The sequence below is a fragment of the Sylvia atricapilla genome, chromosome 21 (assembly GCF_009819655.1).
Source record: "Sylvia atricapilla isolate bSylAtr1 chromosome 21, bSylAtr1.pri, whole genome shotgun sequence".
Lineage (NCBI taxonomy): Eukaryota > Metazoa > Chordata > Aves > Passeriformes > Sylviidae > Sylvia > Sylvia atricapilla.
Genome location: NC_089160.1, coordinates 2,848,770 through 2,866,984, shown reverse-complemented (window position 1 = coordinate 2,866,984; position 18,215 = coordinate 2,848,770). Strand labels below are relative to the sequence as shown.

Below are 18,215 nucleotides of genomic sequence, written 5' to 3'. Positions count from 1 at the left end.
GACAGGATTCACCTCAGGCAACATCAAATTCTCTCAGCCAGATGTGCAAACTCCCCTGGAAGCAGAGCTCAGGTCCTTTTAGAGGGCAGAGCACAGACATTACCCTGCCACGGTGCTGTGTCTCTACTGATGATATAAACCAATAATTCAGAGCAATTCCAACCCCTGCGAAACTTGTTCTTCAGCTATTCCAAAGCTACAACAACTGTGACACAATGTGGGGGGAAAATAATTAATTAAAGTCCCAATTTAATTGTTTATTCTGTTCAAACTTCCTGGAAAAAGCGATAGTTTTCCATCCTAAAGGGACCATTTGGGGGTCTTTAATCTGAAGTTTTCTTGCAAAAAGCTTTTACAAGGATTTCCTCTGATTTTGAAGTGGTGATGCTCCATGAAAAACAGGTAGATGCAGTGGCAACATCTTAAAGAAAATCTGAATGTGGCCATGCCAAAAGAGGGGAAATATTTTTGCCTTAAATGCAATAAAAGAGGATGGCCAGGGACAAAGGCAACTCAAAGCAACTCCCTGACATCATTCCCAGAAACACCCTGAGGTGGCTGAGGTCAGACATGGCTGTGAGGCCACCCACTGTTCAGCTCCATCTCTTTTCTGCTTCCTCAAAACATGTTTGTCCATCAAATCCTTGGACGAGTTGCCTCAGATGGGGAATAAAAACAATAAGAAAAGGAGGTTGGAAAAAGCCACACGCACATTTTGTTTCGCAGCACTGAAATATTCAGCACTGGACCAGTGTGGAATAAACTACTCCCAGGTCAGTATTCCTGACTGTCCAGCCCTGGCTGCAGAGGGAAATATCTGTTTGCCTGATAACGAGCATCATTTTGGCTCAGGAGCCATGATCTTGTCCAGTCTGACCTTGTGCTGTGTCTCAGGGGGCTGGCAACTGATGCAGATGGAATTCTCCAGCACTGCCTTTTATGAGAAAGGGAATTTGCTGTTTACAAAAGAGCATCAGGCAGATTTCAGCAAAGTCACATTGATTTTTTTTTTTTTAATTACATTGAGTATTTTGTGGCGAAACTAAAGTCAAGTCATCTAAACATTGTCTGGAGTGAGAATTCAGATTAATCTGGGAGATGATTTGTTTTTCCTGAAAGGAGATATTTCTTCCTTGCCCAGTGCCAATGCATAGACATCAGAGATTAAAAAACATGAGTATAAACACCACATTAAAGAGCATAAACCCCTTTAGTAGCAACAAGTTCCTCCTTTCCACATCCCTTTTCCAGCAGAGTTTGCTTTCAGCCTAGATTCTACTATCATGGCATTTATCTCAGACACTTTCTTACGGATAAAAATCCTTTATCCTCTTCATCTTTTTCAGACAGCACCTTGAGGTGTTCTGCCACTTATTTGCTTCAAGCAAAAATATGTGAATGCCTGGGATAACAGCTGAAGGCATATCCAGTGCCTTCCACAGAAACCTTGGAATTGGGATGCACTCCACACCATTCTGGACTAGATGTATGCTCCATAACATAAAAAGAGGAACTGTATAATGACATAAAGCCCTAGGCACAAGGCACAAGCTTCTTAGACTATGAGATGAGTTGAGCTGTATCAAATTTTGGATTTTGAATTGGTTTTTAATAGAAGTTTTGTTCTAGCCAGCACAACACAACTTTGCTGAGCCCATGAAGGTCAGAGTCTATGGAGGGTCTCTGTCCCAACACAACACTTATCAGACTTGAAATTCCAGTCTGGACATCCTTTCTGGCAAAGATCAGCCTTTGAACATGTAAACCAGAGTATTTTCCTTTTAGGAAGACAGAGAGTCCAAATTCTAAGCTATACAAACATTGCCTCAAAAGTGACACAGCAGCGTTCATTTTACTCCTGAATACTGAAAGCACTTTTATGACTCAGCCAAATCAGTGTGCCACAGAATCATAAAGTCACAGTAACTACCAGGAAGGATTTTATTTACACATCTTGAAAGCAAACATCAGCTTCTATCTCTACAACATCTTTTTAAACTTTGTCTTGGACAGATTTTCATTTAGCAATAAAGTTATCAGCATGTGAGATAAGTGTCTTCAGTTTCAAGTGATGACGCTGAAAAACCCACATCAGTGACTTCCAAAGAAAGATTATTAAGCAAAATCACAGTCAGTGTATCTACCAGGCAATCAAGCCCATCCTTTTCCCTCTATGTAGATAATTTTGTCTTGCACACATGGCTATTAGAGTACTAAAATGAATAAAACATGTTTGGATAACATGCTGTTATACAAAGTGATCTTGACGATTTCTTCTTTTCAGCCTCAAGAGAATTTCCAGGATAAACCAATCTGAACGGGCTTTAATGCTTTTACAAACTCTGCATGTCACTTTGGATATTCTCACTGTGCAATTTAAATGCCCAAACCACTGAAAAACCAGAGGAAGTTGGATGCCTTAATCACTTAAGGACTTTTAAAAACGTGGAGCTCTATCACTGTTTGAACAGCCAATAAGTTTCCTAGCACCATTAATGATAATTACTTTTGGATTCTCTTCTGCTTCAACCCAAAACAAAGCCTGGAGCAGATTCAGTCAGACAGATCCAAGAGCCTTTGGCTGCCTGGGAGGACTCAGCCTGTCAGGGAGTAGTCAGAATATTTACTTGGTCATGATCTTATCCCAGTTGAAGCACAGTGAGTTTCATCTTTGTGATTAAATTCTTCAGACATTTGAGAGACTTTGTGCTTGCAAAGACAGTGTAAGAAACTCTTTTCTTTATCATGCTGTCTCTCTCCATAGCTCTTTCACTGCTTGAGCTAATTTTTGATTTTCCCAATGTGATATATAAATACACAGAGTTGAATTCCCCACTTCATTTCGGACAAATTTCTCTGTTACACACTAACATCAGTGCCATCACTGAGAAATTACCCTCCTGATTTACCAGCTTAGAAATCTTTGGAATCCAAATAATCTCCCTCCTATCTTCTGCAAAGACTATGGCAGCCATAGGAATATTCACAGTGCCCAACCTCCCAGCACTTCCCAGATAATACATTGATTTGGAATGATGGATTTCAAGCTACATTCTGGGTAAAACAAAAGGGATCCAGACCTCTGGTTCCTGTTGTGTGTTCAAAGCACCACAGAATTTCCTCTAAAGACGAAGATTCTCTGTGAATATCTGGAACATTTATTTACTAATTATTATCTATGAATATTCTCTATGAATATCTGCTGCGAGCTGTGAGAACTTCATCATTTTTATTTAATCAGGGACTAATAGCTAAAGTAAAATCAGTGAAAAACCTAAGGAAACATTTCTTAACTCTCAAAAGGCAGGAGAAGGGCCTGTTTCTAATAATGCTGAGGTTTTCCAGCGTTGCATTTTCCTTGTCTTACAACATAAGTATTTACAGTTCAGCCATTATGTTCATGGGGGACGATGCTGGGTTTTAATTTTTTGCAGATTTTGGAATGTCTGCACAAGTAGCTTAACCCGGTGTCCCTGTGTCTTCCAAGCACACCCTGCCCCTCAGGGCATGCAGTTTTCACTCCACCCAAATGCAGAGCAGATTCTCAGCTGTTGTCTTGGGTTGCAGTGCAAGACATATTCTATTCCCATCTGTTGAAACTGGCTGAAGAGGGTTTTTTTTCTTTATTTCCTAACTCCAGGCTGGAGGGGGTGGGTGTGTTCTGTTAATGACCCAGCTGTTAAATCCAGCTGTGTTCTTTATCCCTGCCAGGACCCAACCTCCCCCAGGGGTATCTGCTGTTCATGGGCCAGCCAGGCTCACTGCAGGGCTCACACAATCCCAGCATCCCACTGGGAGAGGCTCCACCCAGGGGAGGAGCCCAGCATTCCCCCCTGGATCACCCCTGGGGTTCAGAGCCCAGCACAGCCTGTGTGCACAGGATTCCCAGAGGAGAGCAGCCCCAGCTCAGCACCACTGGAGCTTCTCCAGGATCATCTCTGCTCCAGCAGAACCACAGCTGGCCCTGCAGGAGGACTTGACTGGACTGGGCTGACAACACCAACAGGGGTCAGGCCGTGTTCTGACTCTGCCAGTGTTTCTTCTTTTTTTTTTGTTGGTTTGGCTTTTTGTACTACTACATTTTTAATATTCCTAATAAAGAACTGTTATTCCTATTCCCACATCTTTATCTGAATTATTATCATTTCAAATTTATAATAATTCACAGCAAGGGGGTTTATATTCTTCATTCCCAGGGAAGGTCTGGCTTCTCCCTGGCAGACACCAGTGTTTCCAAACCAAGACAGGTATAAAATAATCACCACTTTAGCTAAACCAAGGGCTGATGTTGCTTTATATGTTCAAGTCCCCTCAGTCCACTCCTTTGGTTTGGTTCATGAGACATTCATCATTTTAGAGAAATAAATGTGCTCGTTAAGACCAGGAAGGAGAAACGCCATGGTGGGATTACATCTGATACATTTGGATTAAATTTGAGTTATTCCTCTTACAGTGCAGACACCAGCTGTTTGACCAGTTGGATCACGTGCCCAAATGAGAAAAGCAGCTTTTTGTCACTTCTGAGGAGTTTTATTTGTGGAGAGCAGAGTCAGTGAGTGAAGGAGGAGGGAGGAGAGGCCAGAGGATGAGGTGCTGCATTCACATCTCCATTTAGGGAGGAAAATCAGATCTCCAAGGCTTAAATGCCCTTATCTGACGGGAGGAGGAAACAGACTGCAGTGATCATGAACAGCAAATGCAGCTCTGCACAAAAATGGATTATCCATAGGGTTATTCTACTGACTCAGGGAGAAAAAAATCCTGGATTTTTGTCTTTTATCAGTCTCACAAGTGCTTCCTTAAAGCTCCTGTGGTAAACTTCCAGCAGAAATAAATCTCCAAAGGTGCAGACCGAAGCTCAGCCCGCATGTGGATCACTGCTAAATGAGATTTTAATTTTTTTACTCACCATCTGAAGATTTAGCACAGTCTGAGGAAGAAAAGCAACCCTATTTTTGATCATTATTCACTTCATCAGACTAGAAAGTGCTGTCTCCAGACAAAAATCAGACTTCAATGTGCTTTATACAGCACAGACACTCTTTATTAACCAGACCTCGGGGAGCCACTTGTGCCCAGATGTCCTGGACAGCTCCAGACAGAGATTCCATCTCCTGATGTACATCAGGAGGTCAAAGTGGCCTCTGCCACCTCCAGCACTGGCCAAAGTTCAGTGCATGAAAATTGTAAGGTCTCAACAAAAAGTGTATTTTTCCTGAGGAACATTTTATTTCCTGAAAGCTGGAAATAAAAAAATGCAAATTCAAAATGTTTTAGCCTTTGTGATTAAGTTAGAAACAATGCCACATACAGGCAAGACAGCAGTTCTAAAAGGTTCTTTCAGCTGTGAAGGATTTTTAAAAGCTTCTTTTCAGCCAAGAAAACATACATTTTAATTTAATCGTTAAATAGAATTAATCTTGAAGGAAACATACATTTGGATCACGGGAACACAGCATGAAATCCAAACAAATTACTCTGCAAATCGAAGGCAGAATGGCTTACTAAACCTCCAATTCCAGCTCATCCCAAATACCCTTTTAAATATGGAAATAATATGACAAAAGAATGAAGCTCTTCACGCAGAAAGCATTTTTTGGATGTGGATGCTTTCCACTCTTGCTGAAAAGTGTTGACAGAACAATATCTCAATTTCCTTTGCAACTGGCATGTTTAGGCTGTAATTTTTCCTTCAGAGAAGTCAGACATTTAATTCTTCTGGAAGACTAAATCAATGAACTAACAATTACTGTAAGAAGACTTATGCTAGCTGGGGATATGATCCTCAGGCTTTTTGTTTTACAGTCTCAAAATGAATTTTACCATGTCGTTCTTACCATCACCACACTGCCTCAGGGCAAACAGAAACTGTTTGAGAAACCAATTTTCATCTAATGACAACAGAACGAAATAAAACCTGACATTTTAAACTTTAAAGAAACATTCAGAGCCTTGGAGTTGTAGTGTTTGTGTTCTAGACACGACATTGAGGTCGTTTAATATTTTTTTTTTCCTTTAGAAGGAACAACCACAACAACATAAGAAAGCCTTCATCCAATCTGAGGGAGGGAAATACAAACTGGACAAAGTGCCAAGAGAGAAGATAACAAAATGCTGGCATCTGGAGAGCTGTCTGCTTGGCAAGCACACATGTCATTTACAAATGTTTGCCTTTAATTACGTTCCTGGAAGACTTGGGTGAATTATACCACTGAGCAAATTGCCACTTTCCAAACGCTGCCACTTCACCCAGTGGAAATAAAGGGTGACCACTGTGGGGTTTTTGCTTCCTGTCATGACACAGGCAGCAATGAAGGACACAACTGAAACCAAAGAATTTCCTAACGTGACGCCAGCAATGGGATTGAGCCATCAAACTGATATCATATGGGCTGCACTCAATCATCAGTCTGTGCTGGAGAGGTCAGATCTGGAGGTTTTATAGTTCCTTGCTCATCTCTTCTCCTGGACAAGCCCTACAATAACAAGCTTTTCCAGGCAAAATAAAAATAAAATGATGGATTTCATAGAATAAGGGTGAGCAACAGCTCGATTCTGGGAACATTTTGGTGATTCCGAGAAGAAACATGTCACAACTTACCCAGCTGAAAACATTAAGGGCAAAATATTATGGGAGGAATGTTTTATCCAGTCAGAAACCAGATGGAAACATGCCAAACCATGTTTTCATGACGCCTCCCATGCTCAGCCTGTTGGGGGACAGAGAAGGTGACAAACGGAGCACAGTGAGATTCCCAAAGCTTTGAAAGGAGCCAGGGACCAAAATCCCTGATATTAATATTGAGGGGTACCAGCAGAAATCACTGGTGGGAATAAAAGTGAATTAAACTATGTTTATAAGTTTCTATTGCTTAGAAAAGGACACTTTCATAAAATAGCATCTCGAAGAGAACAAAATAGTGTCTGCTTCAGTCTCAACAGAGCTTCTTAAATTATTCACTCATCTCAAAAACAGTGAGGGCCTCCCAAGTTCTGGAGCACTGTGTGCTCCCATATTTTTGATTTTCAAAATAACACCCAGGATCTCTTCAGGGTGAAGCACTCTGCCAGAGCTGGGCATCACCAGCCTGCTGCAGAAAGGTGAGGAGAGACCCAAAATCCTGGGACAATGCAGAATTCCTGATCCTGTTTCTGGTGGAGCTTCACAGACACAGAAATGGAGCCCAGGTTCTCAGGGTTTCTTGTTTAGACCCATGGTACACCGCAGTCACCTCAGCCTGGATGTGGCCTGGGGAAATGGGACCTGGACAAGGCTCACACAGCTGGACACGGCCCCTGTTATAAATGCCCATTATCAAGTCTTTTAATTTAAAATTCTCTTCAGCAAAATGCAATCCAACACGAAATATTTGCTGTTAATGGGATTCTCTCAGGGTCCAATGCCCATTAGATTTCCAGAGACAAGCCTGTTAATTATTACTTTGAGGCTTTGGTGACAAAGGTTACTTTAGAATAATAAATAAGCCAAACCTGCAGACAAAGTCAACACACATTTTTCAGTTTGTCTGGGGATAGCAGAACACCTGCAGGAGCTGGGGCAGGGCTTGCAGCAGAGATGTCATAGCCACTGAGAAAGGATCAGTGTCATGTTGAACCTGAATTAGCTCAGTGGCATTTCAACCCTCCCATCCCCTTTTGCTGGGATCAACATAACGTTTCCTCGATGGATTATTGTGTATTTTTACTGTATTCAACAAGGTCTCTCCTGTGGCAGCTGACCCTCCTGCTGTGGTAATAAAGGCCCTTCCCTTTGCACTACAGTTGGCTCCATAAAAGATCAGCTAACAAACACATAAATAATAATATCCTGGAACTCAGGAGACTCCTTTGACATCTCCCTGGTTCTTCAAGAGGCTGCTCTCAGATGATGTGAGCTGTCAAGCACATTTTACATGCCTGATGTAACAAATGTCGTCCTGCTTGGTTCATCCTTTCCCACCCAGCTATGAAAAAAAACCCCAAATGAACGTCCCAGTTGTGAAACACACAAACAGAGTCCAGAAAACCCCACCTTTGCTATTTCTTGGGCAATGGGCTGTAGGAAACAGCTGCCTGGAACTCCCTACCTTCACCTGCCAGGGTGCTAGAAGGTGTCACACCGTCTTTTCTTTTCAGAACATGTTCAGTGAAAAAAAAAACCCAAAAAATCCCAACCCAACCTCAAAATCCAAGGAGAAAATAATAAAGGGAGAAGGGAAAAAAGCAAAACAAAGCCCACAGTGTTTTCAGTGAATTGTTTGGCTGGACACCATCAGAACACGCTGTTCCAAGTACCTTAAAAGACCAACGAGGGAAAGCCCTTTAGAGCTGAAAAATGTTTCCTTGCCTCCAAGAAATATTTCAGCTTTATTAGCATATTTGGGGGAAAGTTACAACGTTAAACTAAAACCAAAAAGTATTTTAACCCAGTATTTTCCCCCCACAGAAAAAAAGCCACTATTTCTCCCCTCCATTTTTTACAAAATGTGTGTGCTACTCAAAAAGATCAATTACTGGGAACAGCTGGGATTATTTTTAACTTCACAATTATTATAGAATCTTATTAGAGTAACAGAAATAATGACAGTGTTATTCTATCATGATGTGCTCTATGAGAAATTCCATTCTTGGTTGGTAAAATGAGAATTCCAGTTACCTTTTTGATCTCTGTACATCAGTGTATCTTATATATATTTGAGTTATTAGAACTCTTATTTAGATCACATTTAGATTTCAACATCTCTTCCGGAATCCTGGCTGCTAAGGGCTTCAGAAAGTTTTGAATTTCAGTGAATTTCTGTGTATCTCATGCACCAAATCAGAACTGACCTCCTTTACCTCATCACTCCAGAGCAAAACCAGGTGGCCACACTTCTCTTGGAAACGCCATCACATTTCCAGCTGCTGCTGAAAATGTTCCAAATCAACTGATTTCACCAAATTAAACCAGCGAGCAGATTCTGAACCCAGCTGATGCAGAGCTGCAGCCAAACAGGGAGGGTAAGACTTGTTTTGATGTGGATTTGGAAGACTTTGCCCTCCACTTTTGGACGCTTCCTCCTAGGAGCAGAGTTCCCTGGACCTTTGTGAACCTGTAATGATGTCTCTGAATAACTTGGGCCATATTCTGTGCGCCAGCCAAAGTGTCTGTAGATAACAAACCACCTGCAGTCTTGTTTTCAGAGTTCTCAGGAATTCATCAAGGCTACTGAGACAACAACAGGACGCAAAATAAGGACCAAGAGCCTGAGAAACTGCCTACAAAAAATGCAAAACTTAGACAGAGGACAGACAACATGATGATAGACTTTTGACCTATCATCAGTTAGGTGCCCTGAAGGATGTGTGCCTGCCTCGTGGAGAAGTGGCTTTGCCAATTCAGTGACACCTCTACATGTGGACAGTAGTGCTACAATCTATAACTGGGGTTTAATGTAAGCAATAACTCGGCTTCTGCTGAAATTATGTTGATTCTGTTATTCAATTGCCCATTTTCCCCTGCACGAACCAACCCCACACTTCCAGTCTGTGGATCCCCAGGATGCAAGAACAGCAATAGCTGCACAGAAATTCACTCCACCAAATCCAAATCCACCCTCATTAAACAAATAAAGCTCCAGAGGCAGATTTTTTTGTCTCTCTACAAAAAAACAAAACAAAACAAAACAAAACAAAAAAACAAACAAACAAAAAAAAAAAAAAAACAAAAAAAACAAAACAAAACAAAAAAACAGGGTTGAGAAGCCAAGTGGCAGCAGTAATTTCACCCTGACAGAAGAAGCACAGGGCACGATGAAGCTCTGCCCAGCCCCGGGGTATGGGAGGGCTGACAGATCACTGCTCTACCCCTAACACACACCCACCACCCCTCCCCTTCCCCTCGCAGCTCAAAATTCATTCTAACAACGTGAAGACAAATGCCACTTAATTGCAACTGCACCGTCTCCTGCAGGACCCCGCCGTGTGGATGTGCAGTTGCCAGGGCAACGGGTGCGAGGAGGAGGAGGAGGAGGAGGAGGAGGAGGAGGATGCTTCTGTGCTGCCTCTTGCATCCTCGGGAGCCGTGTGCCAACCCTGCAGCTGGGGTGGCTTTAACGCCTTCCTCCCCGGAGCCTGCTGTCCTCTGTCCCCTCTGTCCCCTCTGTCCCGCTCCTGCTCGGCAGGTCCAGCCCTGCACACGGGGACAGGTGGCTGCAGCTCAGCCCGAGCAGCCAGGCTGCTGCGATAACTCCTCTCAAAAGTGCAGCAGGGCCACACTCCATCTGCAGGAGGTTTGTCCTTAGTGAGGAAAGGAAAGATCCTTCACCACCGTTTAGGTATTCTTCACTTCTGGTGGTTTCCCACCTGCCTGTTGGTGTCCCCTCTGCGCTAACAGAAGGCTGCATCCTGGCTGGAGGACTACATGGTGCTTGCCTCCACGATTTTAACCTAAAAATCATTATTAATAATGTGTAGAGAAATCTCCCCATCAATCTGTGATTATCTCCCAGGGCACACTGCTGCCCAGAGTTTAGCTCTTAATAGTTTTCCTGTTTCTTTAAGATGAAGGGTTTAAACTTAGGTCAGAGCCTGCTTTGCCTATGACCTTTTAGACCACTTTTGAGCCTGCAAGGCTTAAGCCCGTCTATAAAAATTAAGGTGCACTACAATCATTCCCTTTATAAACACACACGTGCAGTTAACAAAGGAATATCTGACTTTAAACTTTTCCACAGATAATGAGCTGTAGCTGAAGATCACAGGCTAAATCTGCTTTTTTAATGGCAAGGAAAATTATCTGCAACAATGGCAAAGAGCCTCCCTGTGAGTGGACTCACCACTAACTACACAGAAGTGCTTGTTGAAATGGTCATCAGGAAGCCCTAAAATCCTCCTGTCCAGCTGCACTCATGGGGTGAATGTCTGAAAGTCACCCACTGAAGGATGCTGGACTGTCTGTGGAGGACAACATGATGGTGCTGAGATCCAGGATGTGGCAGACACATAAGGAAAAGAAGCCAGTTCTGGATTGATTTCATCTTTGTGCAGAGGTGGGTCTTTCACAGCCCTTTTCTGCTACGAGCAGGTTCCAGAGAAGCACAGCAAACAAGCAAACCAGCCCCCAAACTGAAACCACCCCTGAGTCCCCAGCTGGGCTTGGGGCACATGAAAGGATCTGTGAGGTCCCTCAAAGCATTTCCTCAGCTCCCAGATGCCACATGGGCCATTGTTTCTTGTGCAAACACGAGTGTCACAGCACACAGAGCTTTGCAATTTGTGTTTAGCTACACTTGAACACGAGTCAGCTACCAGCAGCAGCAGAGAAATGTGGACAACTCTGGTATAGGCAGGGAAACAGAAGCCTAAACTTCAGCTGTGTCAGTACATGTAGTACATGTAATTCTTTCAGGAAAACCCTAATTATCTAGTGCAAGGCTTTAGGGGTGAGGAGGAGAGATGGGGAGGGACCCCTATTCTGATTAAGTAAGAGGATTGCTGTTGCTCCATGTTTTTAACTGGAAAAAAAAAAGTGGCTGAAGGAATTAAAAGGGCACATTCAGATGTGAAAAAATGATCATCAAACCGCGAGCCACACTCCTGGTTTGGAGTGGACCTGGCAAACCAGGCAAATGTCACTGTTCCCAGGGGCTGTTACAATGCCATCACTTTGTCACCCAGAAAGCAGCAATGCAGCTGCTCTGAGAGGAGGGCACATCACTGCCACACCAGCTGATGGCATTGCCCTTTAATATCCACTCTCCTCCAGCTCTGGATTTCCCCCCAGGCCCCATCCTGGCAGATATCCCGGGGTGTGATGAGCTGTCACTCCACTCCATGCTCCAAAACAGCTCTTGCAGTGGTCATGCAACTGCTGAAAGCCTGAGGCAGTGCCAGGACACCTCCCTGTGCTGCAGGCACCACTGGGCTCCACACCAGGCCCAAACACAAGCAGATGTCTCTGGAAAACAGGGTCAGACTGCAGTGACACAGCTCCAGAGGAGCCAGATGAATTCAGTGATGGATTACATCTGAGGGACATTACATCTGAGGGACATTTAACCCAAGTGTGCTTACACCTGACAGACAAGTGTTTCATGACCCTCATTCCATGAATTTTATGACAACTGGGCTGCTGTTGAACCTTCTGGAGGACACTGAGACCACGAATTCTGTCACTGTGGAGTAAAGGAGGTGAAGGCACAATCTGCAAAGCTCACCCAGACTAAAGTGCCCACGCAGGGATTTGCCCCAGGTTTCCCCTGCCTTCCAAATGAGAGCAGAATTTTAAACAGCTAGCAAGGTAGGGGAGGGTGTAGCGTTTAAATCAGCACTTGTAAATTTGAAGATGTTTCAGTTCCTGAGGCAATGGATCATTTTCCACAAGTTAGAAGCAAACAAAAGCTGGTGCTGCCTCCAGTAAACGCATGAAGGTGCAGAAGTCAGAGCTCCTGAATTCTCTGGCACCTCAGCCCTGGATAACTCACCAACCTGCTCATCCCACACAGCCCAGTTTGGGAAGTGGGGAGACACTTGTCCCATTTATTCTTATCACTGGATCATTGCAGAACACAGTACTGCCTTATTTCCTGGGCTTTTCACTTGCATGGTGATAACCACCCCTGACAATGCTGCAAGACTGGTGAGAGGAGTGGAGAATGGGGCCCGTGGCATCCAGTGTTTGTAGGAAAAAGGACACTGAGCTGTGCAGATGCAACTCTCCCCCTTCAGCCAGGTATCTGACCTTTGGAGTTAATGGGAATTTAATCAGAGCAGTGTCCCTCTGGGTTGGGACACAGGAGGGGTTTCTTGGGAGGCAGCTCAGCAGCCCTGTCTCACTTTCTGTGCTGTTTCCCTGGACACAGACCAGCTCTGTCTTCCCAGAGCATCAGGGTGCAGCCACAGCCCTCTCATAAAGAGAAGATGCAGATGAAAGCAGAATCAGGGCTTGTAAAACACAGGGTCAAACAGGGAGACCAGGAAAGCACATGATAAGAGTCTCATTCTGTAGGATCAGACCATTTTCCTTGGTGAATTACTGAAAAACACTGTTTATCTCTAAGCAAGCTTACCCACTCTTTCTTCACATGCCTGCCCTGCTTGGGGGGTCACTGCTGCTTGTTTAACACTGACAAAGATGTTCTTGAGATTCCATCCTTTTTTTTTTTTTTTTTGGCAGGGTCAATGAAAAAGTTCACAGAAACCCGAGGTTTAGTTAAAAATAAGACAGACAAAGTATCCATTCAGCAGTGACAGTCATTGCTGGGTGTTTTCAGCCCCTGCTGAGCAGGACCACCACACAGAGGCAGTGTCAACCAGGACACATGGCCAAGGACATCTCCTGTTGGCAGGACACAGCTGTCCTCAGCCCCACTTCAGCCTGGCAGAGGGAGAAACTCCAGGGAAATCACAAAAAAAGAGCAGGATGGGCTCTGACACTAATATCAGTGGGCATAAAGAATATCCACTAACCAGAGGGATTCTTTTTTTACTGTTTTTCCAACAAAGCAGCAGGTTTTGCCCACAGAAAACCTCCCCAGGAGGCTTCCTGCCTGAGCTGAAGGGCTCTGGAAGATGCTGCATCTTTGAAATGGTCGTGCTCAGCTCTGTTGTTATTTCACAGGTTTATCTCAGAGGAACTGGGGTATTAGCAGTGTTCTGAAACACCAGCAAAGGATTCACATCCCAGGGCAGGTTTAGATTAGATATAAGGAGGAATTCCTTTACCAAAAGGGTTGTCAAGCACTGGAGCTGACTGCCATGGGAAGCGGTTTTTTTAAGATTTGTAGGTGTGGTGTTAGGGTCAAAGCTCGGCAGTGGACTCAGCAGTGTCAGGGAAAGTGTTGGACTCAAGTCTTTTCCAACATAAAAGTGGTTTTCAGCCTGGAAGGTTCTATGGTTCTGTGTTGTTGGCATCAACACCAGAATTCACCCTCTGAGCTCCTGGCTGGCAGAGGTCAGGGACTGCAGGGACATGGTTCAACATCTCAGGAGTGTCAGGTCAGTCTGTGCACGGTTTTGTGATAAATGACAATTAAATTTACGTGAATAAACATTAATTAATATGTGAGCTTCCCTACATTAACGTGTTTAATGGGTAATAACTGAATGTAAACCTAATCACTGACCTACAATTAGACTTCAAACCACTGACCATCACCTTGAACAAACTCAGACACACAAGAATGGCCCAAAATGGCATCCTTGGCTAGAGCTGAGCTCTTGCTTCACCTCTTTTATGAAGAACAAACACTCTTCCTGACCTCACTGTGACTGGTTGTGCAGTATTTCCTCTTCTAGGAGGGGATGAAAGACTCCCAATAAACAGGAAAGTGCTCAGAAATAAAAATAAACCCACAGACTTTGGAATGTCTTCTTTTTTTTCTCTCCCAAATTCATTCTCCCTATTTTTCAGTCTCATGTCTTACTTGGAAAAACTGAAATGAGAAGTAGGAAAGCAAGCCTTGGGCTGCTCACTAAAATCCCAGTCAAGGAGCTGCTGTGAGGAATGAGCACCACCAGGAAAGAAGAAGAAGAAGCCGAAAAGAGAAGCAGCCTGAGGCCATCCTGGCAAACAGAGTCCAGCCTTGGTCAGCCTCATCTGTTGTCCCCTGTCACAGAGGACAGAGAACAGCACCAGCTGCATATGAAGGACATCACATTGGAATTGTGTTTTCTAAGGAAAGACACCCAAGTCTGTGCTTCCAGAAGGTTAATTCTAATCCCAAAAGTGGACATGGGTGAAGTAAAGGAGAAATTCATCGTGCTTAAGGGCAAAAATGCTGCCTGCATCTGGCTTGAGGCTTCCACTGTCCTCTCCATTTCACTTGTCACTGTAAGAGAACAGATGACACTGATGGAAAGCCAGATGGGAATGGGTTTGTGTTCTTCTGGACTGTTTGTTTATGGCTGTGAACTGATTTAAAAGTACATGTGAAGCATAAAACCTCAGAGCAAACCAACTGACAGACCCTGAATATAGGTGGTATTAATGATTTGAAATGCCTACTCCATTAGCCACAATGCAAAGCAAATGACATCTTTGTTTTCCTGTTAAGAGGCCAGTAAAAGAGGCAAATAGACACAAGCATTCTTGGTTGCTTACAGATAACAGCTGCTCATTTGGCACAGAAAATCACTGTGGGTGAAAATCACTGGTGGGTAATGGAGGTTTTACACAAGTCAGAGGCAAAACCCACTGTGAATTCAGCACAGCCACAGAGAGCAGAGCTGGCATCAATCAACAAAGGCAATCTCTCCTCTCTCTCTGGGCAGAACTCGCTGCTGAGGCTTGGCCAGAACCAGACTGAAGCAGCTGAGGGAGAGAACAGCTCACCAGAGAACAAACCTTTGCTCCGACACCTCCTGGTGGAAGTGTCTCTGCTGGAGGAGACAGGAGTGAAAACACATCCATCCCTTACCTTTGGCCTCTTCCATTCCACTTTCCCTTTGGCTGCTGAGTCGTAGTACAGGGATTCATCAGAGGCTGGGAACTCGGGATCCTCAAAGAGCTGGCCCTGCTGGAGGCACTGCTCCTTCAGCTCCTGGTACCTCTGATCCCGGAAGAGTTGCACTGAGGAGGACATCTTCCTGATGGATAAGATCAATATTGGACAAACTTTGAAGGCTCCATAAAGGTCCATACCACTCCCTGGTCTTTAACAAGAGAGTGTGTAACTTGTTCTAGATGAGGTGACTGGTTTATTTAAAATAAAACAAAATAACCCCCACCAGATTATAAATTAGATTATGTTAAAGATTAGGAAAGTAGAAACCAAAAAAGATCTTAAAAGGATCTTTTAGGATCTTAAAGGAAAAAAAAAGGATCATATTTTTGTCTGAACAGAATTCTTATCAGGAGAGTCCAGACTAGGCACAAACCCAACACTTTGCTTTGTCTAATGGATTGGGAAGGTAGCAGAGTGAGGTTTGGCTCTCAGTCTGCACCATGTGCAAAGGGCTGGGCCATCTTTTTGTCCTACATTCTTCTTCTGGCCACTAGAGCTTGAATTATCTACTCCAAATCTTATGCCTAAAATAACCAAAAGCAGATTTCCACATTTCTCCATCTTAATTTAAGTGACAATGCTTTGGCTTGCACTATTGTCTTCCAATTTTATGTTACATTTCAGAGAACGGAATTCCCAGAAGGAGAAAATATTTGCAAATAATTGATGAGAACTAAAAGTATTTTTAAAAAGCACGACAACAAAACCCACAAACAATGTGTTCTCAGACTTTAATTCCCAGAACCCTGACTATCAAACTTGGCAAGTTTATGGTCGCACCCACGGAGCTGAAATAAATTGCTTTAAAACATTTTACAAATGGGAAATCAATTCCAGAAATCACTCAGGATAGTTTGATATTTGGAGGACATGAAGGATGTCCTCCTTCTTCAAGAGAAGGAGTGGTGGGAGCATCTGAACTCACCCTGTTTGGAAAGGTCCTGTGTGTCAGCTCCTTTCCTCTCCCTTCTGGACACAGGCTGGAATTAGAGATGGATCTCCCCGTCCTTGCCTACAGCAATAAAGACAAAAGCAGGTTGAATTAACCAACATCCTGCTCCTTGAGCCTCCTGCAGCCCACACGGGGTGACATTGCACAGACCTGCAGGAAAGCAAACCAAGCTTTTGCAGGTGTGCAAGTGAGCAGTGAGAGAAATACAGGAGAGAAATGAGGAACATGTGGAAATGTCAAATTTATCGTGGTCTTTGTTCTTGTGAGTGAAAGCTGTTTGTGGATGCCCCATCCCTGGAAGTGTCCAAAGCCAGCTGGATGCAGCTTGGAGCAACCTGGGATAGGGGAAGGTGTCTCTGCCCATGGCAGGGGTGGGGCTGGATGGGATTTAGGATCCCTCCCCACTAAAGCCATTTTGTGATTCTATTACTTTCTGGTTACTTATTTGTCTCAAAAAACCCCCAAAAGTCTCAAGGCCTCCCACTTGGCAGGTGGCCTCCCAAGACAGGGCAAATAGATTTGCTTCCCCCCAAAAACCAGTTCTTCAAATTCAACTGTAGAACAACTTGTCGATTTTACAGAGGTACCTCAGGGACCACATCAAAACAGTCTGACTAATTTGGGTGGGATATAGATTATTTCATGATAACTGGCATTCTTGATCATTAAAAAGTCTCCATGAGCTATCTAACTTTCTAAACCGGGTCTATTTGTTTTTAAAGTAGCCCCTGGGTGATGAGGTTTCTGTCACTGCCTAATTCATCGAGACAGGTCTTTCATGACCTCATTCCCCTGCCCTTCCTCCCCACCTATCGGCCACACAGTGAGTCCTTCCAGGATTAACACTCCATTCCACCACAGCCCGGAATGTTCTGTGGCAGTGCACAGAAGGTGGTGATAAAACACTGCCTGCCTCGCCCTGGGCTGCACAGTGCTCAACAAGGGGAACACCAGCAAAGGAGGAGGCTTCTCCTGCCAGTCTCTCACCCTGCCCCTCCCCAGGCTCCCTGGGACATCTGCAGTGTGTTTTAGGGGCTCAGGCTCCCAGGCTGCTCATCCTGGCTGCTGAATATCTCAGGAGGCACATAAGTCCCACCACCATCTGGAGAACCAGGAGGAACTCGCTTCCACAGGAACACAGAGTCACCCACTTTAAACTCAATAAAAATATATCTTTCTTGAAAAGCCCCCATCAAGAGTGCCAGAGCAGCTTCTATACAACAGCCTGGTGGTTTGAACACTGAGGAGTGGGGAGCACAACTGGCCTGCCTCTCCTGCAGTGTTTACCCACCAAGACCTGCCTCCCATGGCAAGGTTTATTTTTGAAGCAGCTCCCCGTTTTTGATCCTCAGTTGATGACTGAAGCTCCCAAACGAAGAACCACACTCCGTCCTCAGTCAGGGCACAGAGCAGCAGAGCATCCCCTGCTCACACCCCCAGCCCTGCCCTGCTCCCCTGGCACTGCAGGGCAAACACTGCAGGGCTTCAGCTGCTCTGCCAGGGCCCCTGCTCTGCTCTGAAACACAAGCCCTAAAAATATTCCACCCCACCTCAGAGACTGTCACTCTGCAGAGAGAAGGGACCAGTCCAGGGGAGGGACAGAGGAGAAAAGAAGAGGGGGGAAAAAACCCTGAAGAGCTTCACAGGTCACCCAATCCTCTGTGGTATCAGCAGAACTACAGGAGGTTTCACATCACTGAGCTGTCAGCCTCTCAGCTTTTAAGTCTTTCTCTGCCCCTCTGTTTTTCCAGAGAGGTTCCCATCCTAATTAGAAAAAG

The 18,215-nt window shown here is 44.3% G+C and overlaps 1 protein-coding gene across 2 annotated transcripts in view; it reads right to left on the bottom strand.

Annotated features, from left to right (window-relative positions):
* Positions 1-15,563, bottom strand: part of LOC136370497 (calpain-5-like) — a 38,888-nt gene extending 23,325 nt beyond the window's left edge. For both annotated transcript variants that reach the window (XR_010745191.1, XM_066333937.1), the window contains exon 1: positions 15,399-15,563. Coding sequence is in view for 1 of the 2 variants with exons in the window: in XM_066333937.1 (XP_066190034.1) it covers positions 15,399-15,563 (165 nt within the window). In the remaining variant the exon portion in view is untranslated. The remainder of the gene's footprint in view (positions 1-15,398) is intronic.
* Between the last annotated feature and the right edge of the window lie 2,652 nt (positions 15,564-18,215).